At 39.0% G+C, this 17,849-nt stretch overlaps 2 protein-coding genes across 3 annotated transcripts in view; one reads left to right on the forward strand and one right to left on the reverse strand.

The window, feature by feature from the left end:
• LOC126763047 (elongation factor-like GTPase 1) overlaps positions 1 to 17,849 on the reverse strand; it is a 179,910-nt gene that overhangs the window by 103,140 nt on the left and 58,921 nt on the right. Inside the window, exon 8 of one of the 2 annotated variants that reach the window (XR_007667549.1) lies at positions 12,848 to 13,287. The exons of the other annotated variant lie outside the window; for it this stretch is intronic. The gene's annotated coding sequence lies outside the window, so the exon portion shown is untranslated. The remainder of the gene's footprint in view (positions 1 to 12,847; positions 13,288 to 17,849) is intronic. 2 annotated transcript variants of the gene reach the window in all.
• Positions 7,204 to 17,849, forward strand: part of LOC126763050 (uncharacterized) — a 63,656-nt gene continuing 53,010 nt past the window's right edge. Inside the window, exon 1 of the mRNA XM_050480228.1 lies at positions 7,204 to 8,658. Coding sequence (XP_050336185.1) covers positions 7,204 to 8,658 — 1,455 coding nt within the window. The remainder of the gene's footprint in view (positions 8,659 to 17,849) is intronic.

Below are 17,849 nucleotides of genomic sequence, written 5' to 3' on the forward strand. Positions count from 1 at the left end.
GACGGACGGACAGACAGACATCCGGACCTCGCTCTGGTCGACCTATCGTTGAAAAAGCCCATGAAATTATGGAAAAGATTGACCTTGACCGTCACATAAGCAGCCATGACATCGTTAACGAGCTTAACATTCATCATCAAACGGTTTTGAACCAAAAACAAGCTCGATGTTTGGGTACCACATTAATTGTCTGTGAAAAATTTAATGGACCGAATTAACATCTGTGATTCATTGCTGAAACGAAATGAAATCGAACCATTTCTAAAGTGAATGGTAACGGGTACCGAAAAGTGGATCAAATACGACAATAAAGTGCGAAAAAGATCATGGTCCAAGCGTGGTGGAGCTCAACAAATGGTCGCAAAGCCAGGATTGACGCCTCGAAAGGTCATGCTGAGTGATTGGTGGGATTGGAAAGGAATCATCCACTATGAGCTGCTCCAGCCAGGGTCGAACGATTGATTCTACATTTTACTGTCAACAACTGATGAGATTGAAGCAAACAATCGAAAAAAAAACGGCCAGAAGTGATCAGCAAAAGGGCTTCGTCTTCAATCAAGACAACGCTTGACCTTGGTTACTCGGCAAAAACTGGGAGAGCTTGGCTAGGAAATTTTGATGAATCGATCATATAGCCCTGACCTTCCACCATCGGACTACCATTTGTTTCGGTCAATGCCGAACTTCTTTAATGGAATAAACTTGGCTTCAAGAGAAGCCTGTGAAAATTACTTGTCGCAGTTTTTCGCCGAAAAACCACAAAAGTTTTACACTGATGGGATGACGTCTCTAGCGGAAAAATGGCAAAAAGTGGTCGACCAAAATGGTACATATTTAGTTTAGAACTTTAGTTTTTAAAGTTCATTATATATGTATATGTATATAAAAAATACGAGAAGACTTTTTCGACTACCAATATCCCCTGAAAGGATATTTAGTGTCGCGGCAACTGGACCGGTCTAGTGGATCGTTTTTCTCGATGCAATTGCCGCAATATCTCAAGTTCTAATCAGCCGATTTACTTGAAAATCTGGCTGTCACATGAAGCAACAAAAAATGACAAATTTAAATTTTTAATATATTTAGGGTTTTCACAAGTCTCATAAAGTTATAAGTTATAACGATTCGAAAACATAGCATTGAGAATTGTAAATGTTTAAACTCATTTCTGTATGAAATCCAACAACAATTTTTTTAAACAAGTGTAAAAATTTATAATTTTGCGATTTTACGATGCTTTACGACGGGTTGTGAATACCCCAATTGAAAAAAATCGACAAAGTTAAATATTTAGTGGAAAATCAGCATTTTTTTAGTAGCTGTTATTTTATGATTTTTTTTCAGTTTTGCAGCTTATTCAAATAGACACATTCATACGAATCAACAGTTGCATGGAAGTTTTTTTTCCTATTTTTGGTGTGTGCTTTATACTGCCCGCGATCGAAAAGTTCTTGGTCGCCTCTGAATGGCTAGTGACTTTAATCATGAAAAGTTTTTTCAGGTTATTTTGGAATTAGCGACCCCTAGCTACAACTGAAGTTACGTTTTCTAGGTTCGGATTTGATGGTTAAACAATTGTCATTAAAATAAATTGCTAAAATTAATGAGCATCAATTGTAATAAGTTCAGAGATGGTCAATTACACCAACGGATTGCCTCTTTTACACGTTGTACTTCACCTCATTAATAAAAAAAAAAGAAAAAAAAAATAGCTTCAGTTGCATAGAAGCTATGGCAGCTTCTTGAGAAGAAAAGAACGTATGCAAAAATTTAGATCAATGTCAATGTCAGCCAGTGACAGTTATTCCTTTATTCCCTCTCGCAAAGCAAATGGCACCAGCGCAAGACAATTTGTTTGTTGTGATCGTTTTACATATTTGATCTTAAAAATAACTGTCTCAAAACACCAAAAATAAAGAAGCATTCAAAAAAGCGGGAACTGTAAATTTTGCATAGATTTCTTGGTATGTAAGGTACTTTATAGGGTTTCGGACGTCTCCTTCTAGGTGTTACAAACATTGAGGCAAACTAAATGTATCTTGTTTTGGGTATAATAATAATGTATCACAGTATGGCTAAAGTTTGAGGAAACTAATGAACCAACTTCCAAATTATTTTTGGAATGTCAGAGCTTTGAAAACAAGTGTGAAGTTAGACCCATTATCTCACAGAATTATTGTTGAGTATTGCTAAGACCGTTTAGAGAGAGCTCGAAATAAAAAATAAATATATTTAATTTACTGGAGATAGCTAGTGAGACCGAATATTCTCTTCACTGCAGCCTTCCTTTTTGAAAAATTTGTAAAGCAGCTTGCAGTCCATGTTTTGTGATGCAAGTCTCAGCAGTGAAAATAAACAACTTTTACTACAGTGGGGTCTATACTATCAGAACCGATAAGCAAGAGAGAATAAAAGAGTTTATCAGTAACTGCCCTTCCCGTTTATTCTTTTTGGATAACAATTTTTACTTTTAACACAACAGCAATAATAATATGAAATCCCTTAGGCCATGAATATTCTATAAAATAATTATATCCAAGAAGAAAGTGAGTAGAAAGGAGGAAAATTTATACAAAAAATTATTATGAAAAACGGTAAATATCTACTATTAAATAAAAAACTATGAAAAATCATGGAAAAATTATCAAAAGTATAGATAAAACGGTGAATTATCTCTGCGAAAGCATCGGCAATTATCAACCGAAACAACCCCACGCAAATACCACCAAATCTAAGCACAAATTACAAATGCAACCGCCCAATTGAAATGCTTGGCAACGCAACGCAACGCTCCGAGCCTGCCATTTATTAGCAATTGCATGCCGCATCTGTGTATGTGTGTGCGCGTGTGTGTGTGTGTGTGTTAACATCTCGATATTTACATGCGGTCATTTAGTTCGCCTCCAGCGATTTTCATTAATAAACATGCGCGCTGCGAACACAAGAGCAGCTTGTTGTTGCTCTTGTTATTGCCTTGTTGTTGGTGCTGCAGAAGAAGCGCAAAACGGGCGCAAACAAGTTAGGAAGCCGCCGCCAAGTGCAAGCCATGCGACAGGAACAAGATTAATGCGAGCGGCCGCTAAGAAAATTGTCGTCTTGCGCGCAGGCAACGGCAGCTGCGGGGAGGAGGAGGCGGCGGGAGGAAACGCAGCAGTGCCGATGTTGGCTGTACAGGCAGTTGACCACAAAATTGCGCGTTAATAGCATGGAAGATTGGCGCGGTAAGTGAGCCAAGAATTATGGCGGCGTGGAACGGCGCTGAAACGCTAGGAATTCGTTGGCGAAACAGCATTAGCATTTAGCGCTTGCCACATATGGCCACTTCGGCGTACGTGCATATGAGTGAGTGCCACCACAAAGAGACATATGTGTGTGTTTGAGCGCTCATAAATTACGACAAATATACATTTAGTATATGAGCAGATATATCTTTGAATTTATTGTTGCTAGAAAGGCAGCGCGCATATGTTTGCGGGCATGTATGTATGTGTGTGGATATTTATGGACATTGTGCAGTGTGTTTCCCACCGCCGCGGCCAAACGGTGACATTTAATTGCGTGTGTTGCAACCAATGGCACTCTACTAATCAATTAAGCGGTGTTGCTGCGCCAACAACGGATACAGTTTAGTTAAATATGTGGCATATAGAGCACGAGGCGGCGCTAAGCATGGTACTTAAGATATGCTATATTGCAGCAGCGCCGGGTTATGAAACCAAGCGTGAGATTGTCATTGTCGCTGCTTCATTCTATTTGCATATTCATATACGAGTATGTATGTAAGTATGTATGTATGTATGTATGTATGTACATATGTATGTATGTATGTATGCATGTATGTATGTTTGCAAATGCTTGGTTGCGCTTGTGTTGGTTGTCTGCGCGATTTGTAGCGGTACGCTGTCAGCAGCACATAACGGTATTTGCTTTGTCTCATCGAATTAAAGTAGAGTCCTCTAAGTGGAACGTTATCGGTTTAGAATTGGTTTTTTTTTTCGAATAACAAAATCAATTCCAATAAATATTTGCATATAAATATGTCTAGAAAGCTAGAATGCTTTTAAATATAGCCATAAATTAGATAATTTATAATTATTTGTTTCAATCAATACAGACTTCTTCTTTTTTACTGGCGTAGACACCAATTCCTTCACCACCTGGTCTTTCCAACGGAATGGAGGTCTTCCTCTTCCTCTGCACACTTAAATTACAATCGTTGGGCATGCTTTCGTCCGATCATATTCTACAAATAAGTTGATGCATGCTCCTTATCAGTTCTTTGCTCGGCCCCCAATCCATCGGCCCCCGCCGCTTTGTTGTTTTTCAGGCGGGTAATTGCTATTCGAACTTCGTCATGGTCGGGCAATGGAACGTCGGCTCCATCGTCATCGATTGGGGAATCGAGTTTCCCTTCTCCTGGTATTACGCGTTCACTGCCGTTCAGCCAGCTGGAGAAGTGTTCCCTCCATAATTTTAGTACAAGTATTTTATTCGCCTCGCTTCCCTCTTCAACTCTCGGTATCTATTTTATCCCGCACGTGTTATGGTCGATTGTAACGTTGCGAGGTGGGCAGTCTGTTTTCTCTTCGCTGCGACACGGCACTCCTCGGCGTACCAACTGTTCTTTTGCTTTTTTCGGAAAACCAATGGTTTCGGTTGCAGCTGTAGGTAAGGAGCTCGAAATGCCGTCCCACAGTTTCCTTATACGAAGTTGTTGACGAGTGCTCTCAGAGAGCAGGAGTGAAAATCGAGTAGAAAATCGTTCGGCTGTCTGTTGTGATTGCGGCTTCCCGACGTTGAACCTTCCTTGTGTTTGCGACGTGCGGTTTTTCCTGCACAGACGCGGGTGCATATGCTGCCTGCAACATGATAGTGGTCCGAGTCGATTTTAGGCCCTCGGAACGTAAGCACGTCTAAAACACTGGAGACGTGTCTTCCGTCTATCACAAAAAAAATTCTCAAATAAAACATATACTATTCTTATTTTAGATAATCATATACAAAAAAAAAAACAAAAAAGATCTCAAAATATAATTTTTTCGTATTAACAAAAAAAGAAACAGCTGGCAACGCTACGAAAAATATTCTAAACATTTCGTTTTACCGCTAAAATTTTGTACTAAAAATACTCAAAAATGTTCACTATTTCATCTGTGTTCCAATATTTTAGATACACATATTTCATAAACATTTAGCTTTTTGCTAGCAACATGTTGCAATTCCTACTTAGAAAACAATTATTGCTAAAAGTGTCTAAAGTCTTTATACTTCGCTTGTTTGCAAAAATTCTATTAGTGCGCTTAATATAAAATTTCAAAACAAAATCATTTTTATAATTCCCACTCTTAAATATGCTTCATAAACAAAAGCCAAGTGGCCTGGCAACATGCTGCACTGCTACATTGTGTATCTAACGCAATACACGCAACCACGCGATCGCATGAATGTTGCTAGAAATACCAAACACAGATTCCGCTACAACAACAACTTCGTAGCGCGTTGAGAGCGCGCTAGAAAGTGTGACGAGTGCTGGCGCTCAGAGCGCCGCAGAGCACGCAAGGTCGGAGTGAAAGAAAGTGCAAAAGTTGCCAAGCGACAACAATAAGTACAACAGCATACGCAAGCTAGGAAAATGAGAGCCGCCAATCTCTGCAGGAGAGCGCATTAAATGAGAAAAGCCAAAGGGGGCAAGGGCAAGCAAGCAAACCTGTGTAACTTGCTATGGCACAATCACAGCTTTGGCGAGACCAAAAGAAAAGCCAGCACACAAAGCGGGCCAACATAGAAATCCAGAATATTGCGCTGAGCATATGGCAATTGGTTGCAAGCCACAAGTTCGATGTGCGCTTCGAACTGCCAGGCAACAGTGAAAGAAATGACGGCAGAAATGAGCGCGCTGTGACTTAGCCATGACCAGTTGGCGGTCACGGCCAACAAAGCTGGGAAAATGCTTTGCAACAAATGCCACTGACGAACTTGCCCATGTGTGTATATGTGTGTGTGCATGTTTGCTGCTTCAGATATTTCTTGCTTGGCGCGCTCTCTCAGCCAACTTGAGCTGGCGCGCTCAGCAGCTGCGCGCTTGCTTCGCTTTGTGGGCTTGGTGACGCTGTTGGTGCCCGCGCTGCCTCCCTGGCTGCACTCTGGTTGCAGATGGTCGTCGCAGATGGGTTTGGTTGGGCCAAAAGAAATTTTAAAAGACGCTGCAAAATCTGTTTGCTGAACATTTGTACCGCTGCGGTGCTACTAGTTACAGCTCGTCGAGTTCGTCGCTTAAGTCTTTCGTTTTACAGTTTGTTTTGCTAAGTTAAATGCTCTTTTTTGTCTAAACGCTTGTGTGCTAACTTGATTTTCTCCTCGGTTCATAAAAACACTGATTGGACACTATTTTTAAAGCGTTTTTTGTGTGTGTTATCACTTGACTGTTGGTCAAACGGGCACTTTAAAGCAGAAAATCCGATTTTAAACGAGTGAACTAAAAAAAGAATGCCAGAAATCTTTAAAAGTAATTTAAAAACATATAAAAAGAATTAAACGGGCATTGTGTGTAAATGTTGATGCTACAGACATACTTATATATATAAAGAGACTAGCTGCTTGAAGTGGATGTGGCAAGCGTAACGCCGTTGCGGCATTGCACGCGAAGTGAAGTAACCGACCAACACAAAGGTGGAGGCTTAAGCTTGAAAAGAAGTCAAGAACAGTTAGTTGACACTAATACGGCTTGTCGCTGAATTTATTATTTTATTTTCATTTTTTGTTTGGCTCGCAGCAGCTGGCAAAAGAATCAGCAAGAAGCTAAAGACAAAGAGTAGTGTAAAAAGCTGGCTGGAACTGTGAGTTGGGCAGCAGGACTACGTCAAACGTGATTGAAATGAAGTAAATGCGAAATACAAAAGGAATTAGTGGCGCTGGTTAGATACAAACGTGTGAACTAATAAAAATTCTATAGAGATTTAAAAAGAATATAAAAACATAAAATAAAACTTAAGTGAAAAAAAAATATTTTAAAATTTTATTGAAAATAACTCGGCAAAATTTTTTTACTTTTAATTGAAGTAATTGAAAGAATATCGTTGGACGTTTTTCCACAAATCTTACAAATAAAAATACTAAGTGCTTCATAACAAATTTAAACGAAGCATAGAAAACAAAATAAATTTCCACGGATTCTTAAGCAAAATCGCGTAACAAAAAGCAGCAATGAGATCCTCGCGTTTATCCTCATTGGCAATGCTGGTTGCTGCTACGTGCCTCACCAGCTTACTACAGCTCTGCAGCAGCGCCAACGCCGAATATCCTGGCGTTATCGAGCTAGTCGGCTATAGTAATCGGCGCGCACGCACACACTACATGCCGCCAATCGGCGATAGTCCTACACTTGCGCCACCACCAGCCAAAATACAGGCTGATATCGAGACAGTGAAAGCGAATATCGAAAAATACAATAAACTGCTGACGCTGGATACGAAAAATCTGCCAGAATCGCAAAAGGATATGCTGGAGCGCATCGTAGAGCGTGTGGCACGTCTCAAGGAGTCGCTCGACATTAATGAAAGTGAGCAGCTGAGAGCTGCTGCGAAGCCAGCGGATAGTGAGAACAGCAATAGTGAAGCTGCAGCAGATAAAACGTCGTATGCTACCACAGAGGCCGCAACCAATGCTGAAGCCGAGACCGATCCCACTTTGGTCTTAGACGAGACTACACTGCTACAGTTGCAGACCTCCATGGATGAGCTGGCTGCGGCACAGGCCGCTGTCACTGCACAAACTTCGGTTGCACACGAGTTACCAACCACCACGGAATACAATTACAATGCTGGCAGCGATGAGGTCGAACAAACGGAGAGTGCCACAGACAGCACTGAAAATGAGGATACTACTGAAGGTGCGCTGGCGGCCGGCGCTGATTATCCCACCACCACAATTGATCCACTCACCGACGCCACCGACTCCGACGACCAATTCGTTGCAGCACGCTCCAACAACAACATAGCAGCAGCCTCAATCAAAGCCGAACCGGAGGACTTGAATGGTGGTCTGACCACAATTGGCAGCCAACGCACGTTAACCACCAGCGGCAAATTGACAAAGACGCGCGCCACCAAGAGACCCGGTTCTGGCGGTATTACCAAAACGGGACATACCTCGAAACGTGGCCAGAAACCTGGCACCACTGCGAGCCTGCATCGCCAACCGGCCAGCAATAAGCAGAAATTGGCCACAACCACCACGCAACCACTGCAAACCTACCATCATCAACAGCAGACGCAACAACAACAATACGTACAGAAACAGCCACAGCTACAATATCAGAAGCCCCAAACGGCGCAGCTGCCGCAGTCCGCTTCCTCGCCCATGTACCAAGCGCACAAGGTGTCAGCGTTGCCGCCTGCCACACAGTCCACCGATAAGACTTCAGCTTCAGCCGCCGCTGCTGCTGCCGCCGCGGCTTCCACAGCCTCCATTGCTTCGCTGCCATCCACTTACTCCTCCACGCCGATCACTACCACTTTGGCCAACAACTATGGCAATGCCAATAATAATAATGACATGGACTACGAGCCCCAAGTGAATACGTCGGCGTTAATTGATAGCCTGAATCATGCACGCGAGGAATTCTACCAGCAGAAGCAAGGCGTCAGCAACAAGGATAAGGTGAGTTCACTACTCTTAGCCTGGGTAAGACGAGCGCTTTGAATGGGTGGGATGGTGGTTACGGTCAGCGCTAGTTGCGTGCGCGCTTATGTGTGAAATGGTGTCACACTTGGCGGCAATTGGACACTCGCTGCGACGTCTGATGGCGATAGGCCAATTTGACTGTGCTAAGTCCACACACCTACTCGTTTGTCTTATTAGGTTCACTCCCGTTAATGGATATGAATACTTTGTATGGCAGACACTGCTTATTATTTGCTTTTTTTGCTTAGAAAATTGATATATTATAATTAACTATATTTTTAATGCGACTTCATTTTCGACTCACGCAATAAATGAAAGCTTTGAAATTAGGCGGTTAAAGACGTCTGCAGCTCAAATACCGAAAATCGTTATGAATTAAAAAAAAAAAGTTAATAAATCTCCTAAATAAAGGACGCTCAAATTAGTTATAGAGATCTAAAGGGCCTGATTAAAGTAAAGTGGCCATTTTGAAACCAAAATATTTTTTATCGAATCAGATATACACAATTACATATTAAAAATTTAATAAAAAATTAATTAATTAAATTTTTAATTGGCAACCAATTGTTGAGGTATTCAACATATCCCTGAGAATATTGAAATTATTTTGATCTAAAAGTATATTCTGCAATGAATAGATTGACACTCATAACTACCAGAAGCATACAATTTATATGGATCACTATTTCATTTTAAAACCATTTTCCCAAGCTGCTGGTACTTATATTTCTTTATTATAAAATAGCAAGCTTGATTCTCATTATAAAGACGGTAAAAAGGCCGCTCAAACTAATTTTCAGTTATGACGACTTAAATGCAGATTTTGAAACTGCACAAAAAAATCTACAATTGATTTTAAAAACAAATAAAAACGTAAAACTCGGTGGCACTGAAGTCCTCTTCACAAATAAATTGTTTCCAAATCAAAACTTCATTTTAATTGGCCGGATCGGTTGTTTGGCAGTATATGCTTCAGTAGTTTCATCTCTACAATTTTTATAAGATTGTATTTTCAACTTGGATTATACTGTTTGGTAAATTCCGGGACGATATCTTGCCGAAAAACAACAATGAAATTGATTCTGATAGTTCAGTTTGCATGGCATCTACTGGGTAGTCGAAAAAGCCTTCGTATTTGTAATCAATCTTCAACTTATTTTTTTTTATATGTATAATAAACTTTAATGTATATGTACCATTTTGACCAATTCGACCACTTTTTGCCATTTTTCCGGTAGCGGCATTATTCCATCAGTGTAAAACTTTCACTCCATTAAAGGATTTCTGCATTGACCGAAACAAATGGTAGTCCGATGGTGCAAGGTCATAGCTCTATGGTGGATGCTTTAAAACTTCCCAGCCAAGCTCTCCCAGTTTTTGCCGAGTAACCAAGGTCTGGCGTTGTCCTTTCTGTTGATCAGTTCCGGCCGTTTTTTTCGATTGAGTGCTTCGATTTCATCAGTTGTTGACAGTAAATTGTAGAATCAATCGTTCGACCCTGGCTGGAGTAGCTCATAGTGGATGATTCCTTTCCAATCCCACCAAACACTCAGCATATCATTTCGAGGCGTCAATCCGGGCTTTACGACCATTTGTTGAGCTTCACCAAGCTTGGATCATGATTTTATTTGCACATTATTGTCGTATTTGATCCACTTTTCGTCTCCTGTTAGCATTCGCTTCAGAAATGGTTCGATTTCATTTCGTTTCAGCAAAGAATCGCAGATGTTAATTCAGTCCATTACATTTTTCACAGACAATTTATGTGGTACCCAAACATCGAACTTCTTTTTGTAGTCAGCCTTTTGAAAATGGTTCAAAATCGTTTGATGACGAATGTTAAGTTCCTTAGCAATGTCGTGGTTGCTTATGTCATGGTCCTGGTTAATCTTTTCCTTAATTTCATCGACTTTTTCAACGGTAGGTCGACCGGAGCGAGGTGCCTCTTTCACATCGAAATTTCCAGAACGGAAGCGAGCGAACCATTCTTGTGCTACAAGAACTGATACAGTATCGTCTCCGTAAACTTCACAAATTTTGTTGGTTGCTTTCGTGGGATTTTTCCCTTTTTTATACAAAAATTTCAAAATATTTTTTCATTATTTTCACTCACTTCTGAACAGCTATAATTGTTTTCTACTTCCTCGAGGTTATTATTTTTTGGTTAAAATCTCACCTTTCTAACACTATATGGTATGACACAATGTGATTGGTAGCACTGGAGATATACGAGTGCAACGACATCTATTGACAAAATACGAAGAGTCTTTTTCGACTACCCAATATATAAAATAGTAGTCCGATCTGAAAAACCTCGGAGATGGTCGTATCGTCTTAGGCAATTCTATGCCGAATTTTGTGCAGATATCTTGTCAAATAACAAAAAAATACTTGATTTGGGTCATTCAATTTTTATTGCAATTAAATGTATGCTATTGGGGTCCAATATTGGCGGGCCGAAAAACGGGCAGCTTCTTTAGCAAAAAAGGACGTGCGCAAAATTTCAAGTCGGTGTATCTGAGGAACTAGTGCGCGTATGTACAGACAGACAGACAAAGAGTAGAACATGGCTAAATCAACTCAGCTCATCATGCTGATTATTTACATATATAAAACTTAATATGCCTTGTTCAAAGTATTAATATATAGGAAACCCGCCTGGTTCTTCTCTTGTAAACTCGATAAATTCAACGTTTAAATTATGCTTCCTGCATTTTACCGCTTTGCAATTTTAAATCTGCTTTGAAAAATGTTTTTGACGGTCAATAAACGTAAATCAAGTTCACCGCAAATCGCCAAATCTGACTCTTATAACCAAAGGGACCAGCAGATTCGTTAATGTGCCTTGTATACTTGTATGTATGTATGTTCAAAATATCTCGTGGAAATTATGAGATCAACCAAAACATGCACACATATTTGCTACTTGCAAGAAGTGGCAAGCGACTGCAACAAAAGCACGAGTAATAACAGTATCTATTGACTGGGGATAGAGTAGTGATTGCCTGCCAAGTAATACAACAAATATGTGCAACAACAAGCAGCAACAACATCGGCAACATTACAAATGCGTGTAGCGCAAGGCAAACGATTGTTTCGGTGAATGCCACTTGTTGCAATCGAACAAAACCGTTTCACAACATTAACAACAGCAATAGCAACAACATGCAAGCCAACAACAAAAACAGCCACATTAAATGCAACCAATGCTATGGAGATAGTTGCAACTGCATTCTACTATTATTGCTGTATTTTCAATACAGCAATGTTGTTGTTGCTGTAGTTGGTATGAATTGATTGTGATTGCTCGGCACTGAACTCGTGGCCTTACCGTCGCGCTGCAGCGCCGGAGCAACAAAGTAGAAATTATGAAGAGATATTCTTGCCGCATTTGTGTACATGTGTGTGTGTGTGCCGCAATATTTGTTGCAACGTTGTGTTGCTTTGCGCTGATGCTGGTGCTGGTGCTTTCAAAGTAAATCGATTGTCATAAAAGCGGCTATACATATATACTTCTTTATGTACATATGTATATGTACATATACATAGTCATTGACAACAACAATAACAGCAATCGTGCCCGAAAGCAATTGTTATAAACGTACGTATAAAAGCACAGTTTGCACTGGCGAACTAACGGCAATTGTAATATCAACTGCAGCAAATAGCATAATGGCACATCAATAAACAACAGTAATGAAACAGTTGAGGACAAGTACTCGCTACTCGTTGCGCTCTTGTGTGCCCGTACAATGTATTCATGTGCTCTCGTGCATCTATTCGTCTGTGGCGAAGCAGAATTCGCACACAAGTGCTAAAAGCTAATCGTACGCCGCATTAAAGAAGAGTGGAAATACGGTGGATCGATTGTGCGCAGACGTTTATGACACACTGTAGACGGTATAACTGTATAGGTATATGTACATTTTTATATAATGTACTTATTTGGATACACATATATGTACAATAAGTACAAATATACCCGTTTCAACAACTATTAGAAAGTTATGTCGATGTAATATTAGCCACTCTGAAATGACGAAGGAACTATGCAAAAACAAGTAAGGAAGGGCTCAGTTCTGGTGACACCGAACATTTTTTACTCTCGCATGATAAAGTGATAATCAAAATTTCATTATCCGTCATTTACATATTTTTCAAATACCGTATTTGTGTAAAGTTTTATTCCGCTATCATCATTGGTTCCTAATGTATATCCTCGTATTATACAGAGAAAGCATCAGATGGAATTCAAAATAGCGTTATATTGGAAGAAGGCGTGGTTGTGAACCGATTTCACCCATATTTCGTACATGTCATCAGGGTGTTAAGAAAATATTATATACCGAATTTCATTGAAATCGGTTGAGTAGTTCCTGAGATATGGTTTTTGGTCCAAAAGTGGGCGACGCCACGCCCATTTTCAATTTTTAAAAACAGCCTGAGGTCAGCTTCCTTCTGCCATTTCTTCCGTAAAATTTAGTGTTTTTGACGTTTTTTGTTAGTCGGTTAACGCACTTTTAGTGATTTTCAACACAACCTTTGTATGGGAGGTAGGCGTGGTTATTATCCGATTTCTTCCGTTTTTGAACTGTATATCGTCACCTGAAATGCAAAATAACGTATCATCAAAAAATTCTAAATTGAGTGTCTTATTGATTACGCTTCACTACTTCAAATTACATACATAATATTACATATGTTCAACATTTTCAGGTCCTGCGGTTTTAACCAGTTTTAACCAATATTAAAATTTTGTTTCACTCATGTTCCAATTTATTACATGTTTCATTCATGCCACTGTAAATTTCCGAAAATGTTGTTACGTTATTTTGCATTTCAGGTGACGATATGGAAATGCCTGAAGGAAACGACTCTGTAGAGTTTGGTTAACATAGCTATAGTAGTTTCCGAGATATGTACAAAAAACTTAGTAGGGGGCGGGGCCACGCCCTCTTTTAAAAAAAAATTGCGTCCAAATATGCCTCTCCCTAATGCGATCCTTTGTGCCAAATTTCATTTTAATATCTTTATTTATGGTTTAGTTATGACACTTTATAGGTTTTCGGTTTTCGCCATTTTGTGGGCGTGGCAGTGGGCCGATTTTTCCCATCTTTGAACTTAACCTTTTTATGGAGCCAAGAAATACGTGTACCAAGTTTCATCATGATATCTCAATTTTTACTCAAGTTACAGCTTGCACGGACGGACGAATAGACAGACATCCGGATTTGAACTCTGCTCGTCACCCTGATCATTTTGGTACATATAACCCTATATCTGACTCGTTTAGTTTTAGGACTTACAAGCAACCGTTATGTGAACAAAACTATAATACTCTCCTTAGAAACTTTGTTGCGAGAGTATAAATATAAGGTAGTCGAAATGGTACAAGTAGTCCGATGGTGAAAGGTCAAAATTTCCCAGCCAAACGCAGTATTTGCAGAGTCATCAAAGATGTGTGTTTTTAGCATGGTTCTGATGGAAGACGAAGCCCTTTCTGTTGATCACTTCTGACCAACCAGTTTTTTTCGATTTCTTGCTTCAATCTCATCAGTTATTGACAGTAAAATGTTGAATCGACCAAGCTGGAGCAGCAGTGGATGATTCCAATCCCACCAAACAATCAGCATAGCCTTTCGAGGCGTTAATCCTGGCTTTGCGACCATTTGTTGAGCTTCACCACCTTTGAACCATGATCTCTTTCGCTCATTATTGTCGTATTTGATCCACTTTTCGTCTCCTGTTATCATTCACTTCAGAAATGGTTCGATTTCACTTCGTTTCAGCAAAGAAACGCAGGTGTTAAATCGGTTTATTAAATTTTTCATAGACAACTCATTTGGTGCCGAAACATCGAGCTTCTTTTTGTAGTTATTCTTTTTTGTAAATGGTTCAAAACCGTTTGATGATGAATGTTAAGTTCCTTAGCGATGTCCTGGCTGCTTATGTGACGGTGTCTTGGTCAATATTTTCCATAATTTCATCGACTTTTTCAACGATAGGTCGACCAGAGCGACATCGAAATTTGTAGACGAAAGCGAGCAAGCCATTGCTGTGCTACACGAACTGATACAGCATCTTCTTCGTAAACTTCACAAATTTCATTGGTGGCTTTCGTGGCATTCTTCCCTTTTTTAAACAAAAATTTAAAAATATAGCGAATTTCTTCATTATTTTCAATAATTTTTGAACAGCTGTAAGTTTCTTTCATCTTCCCCGAATTCAATTTTTTTGTTGAATGAAACTTAAAAACTCACCTTTGTAACACTATATGGTATTACACTATGTGATTGGTATCACTGGAGATATACGAGTGCCTCCACATCTATTAACAATATACGAAAAGACTTTTTCGACTTTTTAATGAAATAAGAATATTGTTGACATTATTAAAATGTTTGATAAATTATATGTTTTCTCCCACTTTCATTAATTCGCAACACCTTTATTATAATAACCTGATGCGGGATTGCTCATCATAAGCACCTGGCAGTCTCTTACATCAAGACAGAAATCAAGAAAACTCGCAAATTTCGATCCGGCAAACCGCAGTGGGTGTTGCAATGAGCGCCGACGACTTTTTCCAGCTTTCCATTAGCCATTGCACGCTTTGTTTGGCGCACACTGTGTTTTATGCAAGCACATTAATATGCCGTTGTCGGTGTTGTTGTTGTTATTTCTTTTTGTGTTTTGAAAATCCGAGTGTGGTTTGCAATTTGTTACTACTGACCTATAAATTTAATTCATTCGCTATGGTCAATGCCAACGGCATTTGTGGTGGTGGAGTGGCCGTTGCCACATAAATTATCCGCGCCGGCATGTCTTCTGCCTGCCCGCGCCGGCAGCAACACCAAATGCCGCTGCGGAAAACCACAAAAGCGCGGAGTGTGTGGTGTACAAATCAGCTACATCTTCGCTGATTTTTGTTATTATTGCTTTTGTGTATATGTGTGTGTGTGGAACGTGGAACTGCTTGCGTCGTACACTTCAATGGACATTAGTGCCAATATCTGCGGACATTGTGTGTGTGTGTGTGTGTGTCTGCAACGTCATCATCATTGCTTGATATTCGATAGAAAATTCTCTCGTTGGCAATTGTAATGCAATCGCAACGTCAATAACAACAAAAGCACTGACAATTGTTGCGGCAACAACAACGCCATCACAATTGTGGCAGACCATGAACTATTAATAAAAATGTCAATGTGTTGGTGGCATGCCTCACGTTCACCTACACTTGTTGCTGCCACTGTCGTTGCTTGGACATTCGCGTTATGTTTGTTGGTCAACAAGTCACACTCATTCAGCGCCAATTCGCAATTCACAATCTATCCATTCGAAGCCTGCGGCTCACACACACACACATACTTACGTACGTGTACATATAATTACACACGACTAGTGTCGTTGGTACACTTCTGTTCGGCGGCAGCAGCTGGTTTATTATGCCACATTCTTGCCTTGTCGACCACCAATCGGCAACAAATGGTATTTATGGTTTATTGTCGATAGAGAAACGTCTTTATTGGACTTACCTGCAAAGAGAAGAAAGCGAAGAAAAATCTTTAGCATCTTATGGTGATAAATATGGAAAAGCAAAGCAAAATGTTTTAATAATACTAAATGGCATCGGTTCTTTGGTTTTGATTGTTCGGCGCTTAAGACAAAGAATTAAGTATCTTATAATTATAATAACAAAGACCGGTTGTAACGGCTAACTGTTATTAATTTGCTGCTCATTGGTGTCTATTGTTTTATATTGAGGGCATGGCGAGCACGTGCTCATCGCTTTATTGTGTTATAATATACTTAGTAAATTATTATTTGAATAATTATTTTCATATTTTTAACCAAATGAATATGTGGGAGAGTTACATCGATATATAATTGCGATTTAATTTTTTTAATAAATTTTTGAAATTTCTGTAGGGTGGCAACCATGTTCTAATTTTGCTTAACTTAATCGCTTTGGATTAAATGAAAACTTTGCACTGCAATTTTTAATCAATGAGTTGCTTTCAAGAAATTGTTTAAATAGGTGGCAACGCTATGAAAAACAATTCTGTCAAAAACGAGTTTTTCAGTTTATCAGCATTGCACAATCGAATTAAAGTTTTTTTTCATATGTAAATTTTTTTTTAAACATCTGGTAACTCTTTTTAAGTAATTTTATATAGATATCAACTCCAAAGATTTTTAATTCAAAGAAAAATACAAACTTGTACTGAAATTTTTAATAATTTAATTAGTATAAAAAAATAAAAAAAGGTGGCAACGTTATGAAAAATAATTTTGCCATAAACGAGTTTTTTTAGTTTACCAGTATTGGAAAATTTAATTACATTTATTTTTCATATGCAAATTTTTATTAAAACGTCTGGCAACACTTTTTAAGTAATTTTATATACATTTATATCAACTCCAAAGATTTTTAATTCAAAGAAAAATTGGCTGCAGTTGCTAATATATACCATTTATATAAATATATAATAACCATATTTTATAGATAACTTCGGATTTTAGGTTTGGAATTGTCATTAAATTAAATAGAAAGGCTTGTGCAGGAGTTCTTTTATAAGTATATCAGACAGCAAATTTAAAGTCAGGCTAAAAATTGACATCAAAAATTATATAGATGCCATATTTGATATACTTAAAAAAACTTACTAATCCAATCATTATTTGAAATGAAAATAAAATATTCTAACGGTACTAGTGGAGACCAACAGATTAAATGAAATAATATTAGTTCAAGCCAAACCCAATAACACCCATATAACTTACACATTAACGTATAACAATAAACGAGCTTAAAAAGAAGCGAAGAAAGTTCTTCTCCCTAACCTTACATTTTCTGCCATAGCCACATATTACATTCTAACCTTAATCTCTATGTTTATGCATTGCATATTTCAACAGATTTTCACTTTGTCTACCACATAGCGTACATAGATCATCAGTCTAATGTTAGCTATAACGGTGTTCTAGTGCTAGTAATCAGCGCCTAAGATAATAATGTGAAAAAGTGTCAGTTTCAAGTTGATCGATCGCCGCAGACACAAACCACAGCAGACTTAGTTGTAGCTACTGATTGTGGTCAAAGCGGGCACACACAGACACATACATATATGTATGTATGCGATGCGTGTGTGTTGTCGTAAGAC

The sequence above is a fragment of the Bactrocera neohumeralis genome, chromosome 6, assembly GCF_024586455.1.
Source record: "Bactrocera neohumeralis isolate Rockhampton chromosome 6, APGP_CSIRO_Bneo_wtdbg2-racon-allhic-juicebox.fasta_v2, whole genome shotgun sequence".
NCBI lineage: Eukaryota > Metazoa > Arthropoda > Insecta > Diptera > Tephritidae > Bactrocera > Bactrocera neohumeralis.